Consider the following 5,048-nt stretch of genomic DNA (forward strand, 5'->3'; position numbering starts at 1 on the left):
AAAAAAAAAAAAAAAAAAAAAAAAAAAAACAAAAAAAATTTTGGATTTTGAAGAAGAAAAAAAAAAAAAAAAAAAAAAAACACATTCAGAGGAGCTTACATATTCCTCTTCCAGGTTCAGGAGATGATCGATGGCTTCATCCACATGTTCAGGACGACCTATGACTGCCACAAGGTTTGGGTCTGCAGCGCCACTCTGTGGAAACCTGAGATCAATCTGAAAACATTGAAAAGTCATGATTTTTAAAAAAATTGACATTTTCAATAAAAACAAATCTGGCTAGAAATTTTCTTGAACATGTTTTTGACTTAAAAGCTCTGTGAATTTACACGTTTAGCTCTTGCCTTACCATGATTAAAAGTTTGTACATTTACACAAACATTTAAATGACATCAGGGAGGTTTTGGGCGAGTTCCTTGGTGCGTGTTCTGGACAGGAGAACATTTCAGCTCTCCTGAAGCTCACCTTAAACTCATCCATGATCTTGCGGATGCCCTTGCCCCGAGCACCAATGATGCGGGCATGAACCCTGCTGTCCAGGGTGATGTTCTCGGAGATCATCTCCTCCAGCTCGTCCACTATAGCCTGGATAGCCTCCCGTGCAGCTATGGCATTCTGCTCGTACCCTGTAATCGTGATCTGATCCTTTGAAGAAGAAAAAAAAAAAGATTTCTATTTTATAAAAGTGTATTAAAAAAAAAAAAAAAAAGAACTTTAAGTATTAGTTGCCATGCTATACCTGGTTTTCATCATTCTTCTCTGGGAACTGGATGTTCACATCATGCTCTGTGCGGATGTTTGTGATGATGGCACCCTTGCGGCCGATGATTTTTGGGTGATACTTTGGGTCCACAGTGATGGTCAGTTTGAAGCTCTTGAGTGCCTGCAGGTTCAGGAGAGATTTTTTGCACAAAACTTGTTTTATCGCCCGATTTCATGCGTTTGAAAGTTAATCTGAGACTTTTGTGCTGATGTGCATAACCTTTAAAAAGGTGACCTATTATGATTCCTTGAGCAGGTTAGGACAGGCCAAAACATGTTTAAATATTTTTTGTACCAATATTCTTGGATAACAAGATTTGAGTCTGATCAGTTCTGTGTATTAAGGTCATTTCACAATAAGCTGTTTTAGGGTTTATGTCACTTTAAATCCAAATAAGCTGCTGGCCACGTCCCTGAACTCACTGTTAGCTGCAAACAGATGCTCAATTATAAGACTCTGAAAAGCAGAAGTGAAGCCTCCTGCAAAACCAACAAGAATAAGAGCAAGTGGATTCTGTATGGCAAGTCAACAACAAAACACTTGTCTTTTCCAGTAGCCATTGTATGGACTATATAGCAGTAAAACTAGAAGACCAAATGTGCTGGAGCTCAGCTTGGGTTGCTAAGTTACAGTGCAGTGCCTGTTATTTGTGACTTTACAATTGGCAGGTTTTTGAAACCGTTCATTTTCCAAGCATCAAAAAAATATGAATTCATTGTTTAAAAAAAAAAAAACACACCAGCTTTTAGAAGCAGTAGAAACCAAATGGAAGTACAAAATTTGAATTTAGCATAAGAACATTAAATAACTTTAATGTTATTTCAGATAACATTAAAGTTCAAGTGCAGGACTAAGAAAATCATCCCAGTTTTGTGTTGCATCTTGTGAAAGAGGCTGAAGCAGAACAACTTTAAAGAATTAAAAATACAAACCCGATCTGCCTGCTCAGCCTGCAACTCCTTGACGCGCTCGAAGAGGCCTTCTTTGGCACGGTCAAGGTGAGAGGCCAAGCCGGTGATGGCGATTTTATCAGACTGCTGGTCAGGAGGAGGCACTTGAATGTTTACCTGGAAGCACAATGAAGTCATGAGGAAGCTGCACTGAGCCCACACTGCATTTTAACCAATTTTAAAAGATGACATACCTCAAATTCATCCATCATCTTACGAATTCCACTTCCTTTTTGTCCAATAATGTATCGATGAAGCTCAAAAGGCACTTCCACCTCAATCGTGACGGGAACCAGGACCTGCAGAGAGGAGGACATGCTTAGATGTAGAAAAGCAACTGACTGAGTCCAAACTGAGGCGTGGTATCAGCTCTGACCTTCAGCGCTTCCACGGCAGCCTCACAGCGCTCTTTGCGACCAGAAATCAAAATCACGTCACACTTTTTGGGAGCGTTTGGGTCGACGGGTTCTTTCACTTCACCATTGGCCTCTCCGTTCTCCTGAACAGCAGCTTCTGCAGGAGGTGCTGCTAAACACACACATATACTTGCAATTAATCGTTTTGAGCCAAAAATGCTCCTTTTAGTTTAAAGTTTGGTCAGAAACAATGCAGAAACACAATGAAGGCTTGCTTTTACCTTGTGGGTCCTCACGCTCTGGAAACTTAATCTGCACGTTGTGATCTCTGGTGATCTGCTGAATCCGTGAGCCTTTGGGACCCATGATGGAACGGTGGAACTTTTGAGAGATCACACACTCGATGGTCACCTGAGCCTCCTGGGGGAGAAAAGCAAACGAAAGAAAAATCAAGTAAAAATCTTAGAAGAAATGGAAAACAACAAAACAAAACAAAAATAGAAAACCAACACTTACCAGGTCCTCAACAATCTCCTGCATGCGCTTCTTGGCTGCCTCCACACATTCTTTGGCTCCTTTGAGGGTGACCTTGTCGCTCTGGGAGGCGGTACGAGGGAAGCTCACCATGACGCCACCATACTCATCAGCAAGGTCCCTGAGGACTTGACCCCGGCGGGCCACAAAGTAGCGATGGTGCTTGGGGTCAACGTTCATCGTGTCCTCCACAATGTTGTCCTGAAACCACAAAGTGGACATCAGTATTTAGAAACCACAAGATATGCACTTTTATATTATGAATCAGGAATGGGCTGGTTAGTGATAAGTTTCCTATTACAACATTCCAGATGTTTAGGTTTGACACTTTAGGTATGTTTTGTGCCATTTGTTTGTTTTGTTTTTAAGTCATGCCATTTTAGAGGTGTAAATGAATCAGCTCATTTAAACCATAAATGAGTTCAAAATGGCTACACATAAACAGAATAATCTGCACCTTTCACCCACTCAAATTTAAGACCATTATGAATGGAATTTAAGACCTACGTATCCACTGAAGTGTGCTATTGGCATTAAATTTGTTCTTACCCATAATAGATGCAAACAAGGCTAGCAAGGTAGCTGTTAACATACTCTAGCTAGCAAGAGTGTTAGTGAGTTACCAGTAGCCTCAAAAGTCAACAGTCGCAGAACATAGAGATATTTGAGTGTGACTCAAACTTTTGCCTGACAAAAAAGTCCCACAAGAGGAAAAATAAATTAGACCAGAGATATCAAGTAGGCCTCAAGGTTTTCCCATTGAATCCACATACCAGCCCATTTCTGTACAGGTCTCCTATTTTTATTTATGTTTTTTTTTTTTTAATGGCATACCAAACTCTTGATGAGCTCCTCCAGCTCCTTCTGGGCTGTCCGAACCGCCTCCTCAGTCCCAACCACAGTGATGAGCTCTTGGTCTTTGTCCTCAGAGGTGGGGAAAATGATTCTGGCACCGGTGCTGTCGCGGACCTTCCGGATGTTTCCGCCGCCTTTCCCGATGAGAAACTTGTGGTATTCTGGCTTTGCATGCAGCTCAGCAGTGAAACTCTTTATTTGCTGTGAAAGATGGTTTACCAAATTTTAAATTGAAAGTTCGGTAGGGCTTTTCAGAATAAATTTATGATAGTTGGCAGCCATGTTGAAGAGGTGGTAACCACCATAAAGTGTAAGTGGCTTTGTGGTGGACGGGTGCTAAACATCAATCCAACTGTATAATCACATGGCAAAATAAACTGCTTGCAAGTTTAGCAAAGAAGTTGAAAGGCTTGTACGAACCTTTTCCTCTGCTAGAGCAAGCAGTTGCTGCTTTGCTTTCTCCACCTCCTCCACTGGGCCTCTGATGGTGACTTTATCGATCCCTGAGCCCTCGGTGGGGAAGTGGATGTGCACGCCACCACACTCCTCCATGATGGATCGCACCAGGCGGCCCTTTGAACCAATCAGCAAGTTGTGCAACTTGGAGGGGATGGACACATCCATTTCTGTGATGTTGGCCTTATCGCAGAGAGACAAGAATTACTAAACTGTAGTTTTACCATCATGCAACCAGATGGACAGGGTTTAGCGAGTGTTACCAGTTCTTTCTGAATCGCCAAAATGCGGTTCCTTGCAGCTTCACAGTTTGCTTTCTTTCCCGTAATGACGATCATTTCAGAGTTGCTGTTTTCGGCAGGGAGGTCGATTTTGGTGTTCGTTTCCTCTCGGATCTACAGAATTAAAGATCTTCTTGGATTGATTGTGCAATACAGAAAGAAAAAAAAAGTACAACATACAGCACCTTCTTGATGTTTGCTCCTCCTTTTCCAATTATGTTCCTATGAAACTGCTTGAAGATGGGGACGGACAGAGTCTGACTGTTCTCCACCTAAACCAGCAAAAATGAAAATGTGAACGCATTGTTACTGAAGGGATTCACCAACTCAAATTCCATTCACAAAAGTCTTAAATTTAAGACCTATATCTCCACAGAAATGTACAAACTTCGTCCAGCCAAGTGGAGCTGATTGCACTTACCCATAATTGATGCAAAAAGAGACGGCTAACAAGTGTATGTTAGTGAGGGACCGTTGGCCTCAACTGCCTTGTCACAGAACACAAAGTACTTTCGCCTGACAGTTCGAGTTATTTGTTTTTCTGACAAAAGTCCCACAAGAGAAACAAACTGAATATACAAGATTAAATAGTCCTGCCAAGAGAAAATTTAAGACCTGTGACATTAGATGATAATCGGGGACCGCGTAGTAAGGGGCAAATTTTTTTTTAGAAAAATTAAAATCAGTAAAATTAATAAATTTTAAGGCATTAATTTTAGATACATGCATTTAACCCTTGTGTTTAGAAATGGGGTCCAACCAACCCCACACATGTAAAACTTGTACAACCCCTGGCAAAAAGTATGGAATCACCAGTCTTGGATGAGCACTCATTCAGACATTTCATGCTGTA

General features: G+C 41.3%; 1 protein-coding gene across 2 annotated transcripts in view; it reads right to left on the bottom strand.

Annotated features, from left to right (window-relative positions):
• hdlbpa (high density lipoprotein binding protein a) overlaps positions 1-5,048 on the bottom strand; it is a 22,281-nt gene that overhangs the window by 4,778 nt on the left and 12,455 nt on the right. The window contains exons 15-26 of one of the 2 annotated variants that reach the window (XM_015056121.1): positions 4,381-4,467; positions 4,178-4,309; positions 3,879-4,097; positions 3,438-3,659; positions 2,586-2,804; positions 2,351-2,489; positions 2,090-2,238; positions 1,908-2,012; positions 1,696-1,830; positions 740-883; positions 466-645; positions 100-216 (exon numbers count right to left, since the gene is read on the bottom strand). In XM_015056121.1, the coding sequence (XP_014911607.1) occupies positions 100-216; positions 466-645; positions 740-883; positions 1,696-1,830; positions 1,908-2,012; positions 2,090-2,238; positions 2,351-2,489; positions 2,586-2,804; positions 3,438-3,659; positions 3,879-4,097; positions 4,178-4,309; positions 4,381-4,467 (1,848 nt within the window). Of the gene's footprint in view, positions 1-99; positions 217-465; positions 646-739; positions 884-1,695; positions 1,831-1,907; positions 2,013-2,089; positions 2,242-2,350; positions 2,490-2,585; positions 2,805-3,437; positions 3,660-3,878; positions 4,098-4,177; positions 4,310-4,380; positions 4,468-5,048 lie in introns of both variants that reach the window. The other variant, XM_015056120.1, reaches the window with a different exon arrangement.

This window comes from Poecilia latipinna, unplaced genomic scaffold, assembly GCF_001443285.1.
Source record: "Poecilia latipinna isolate Pla-1442-1.1 unplaced genomic scaffold, P_latipinna-1.0 Scaffold1356, whole genome shotgun sequence".
Taxonomy (NCBI): domain Eukaryota; kingdom Metazoa; phylum Chordata; class Actinopteri; order Cyprinodontiformes; family Poeciliidae; genus Poecilia; species Poecilia latipinna.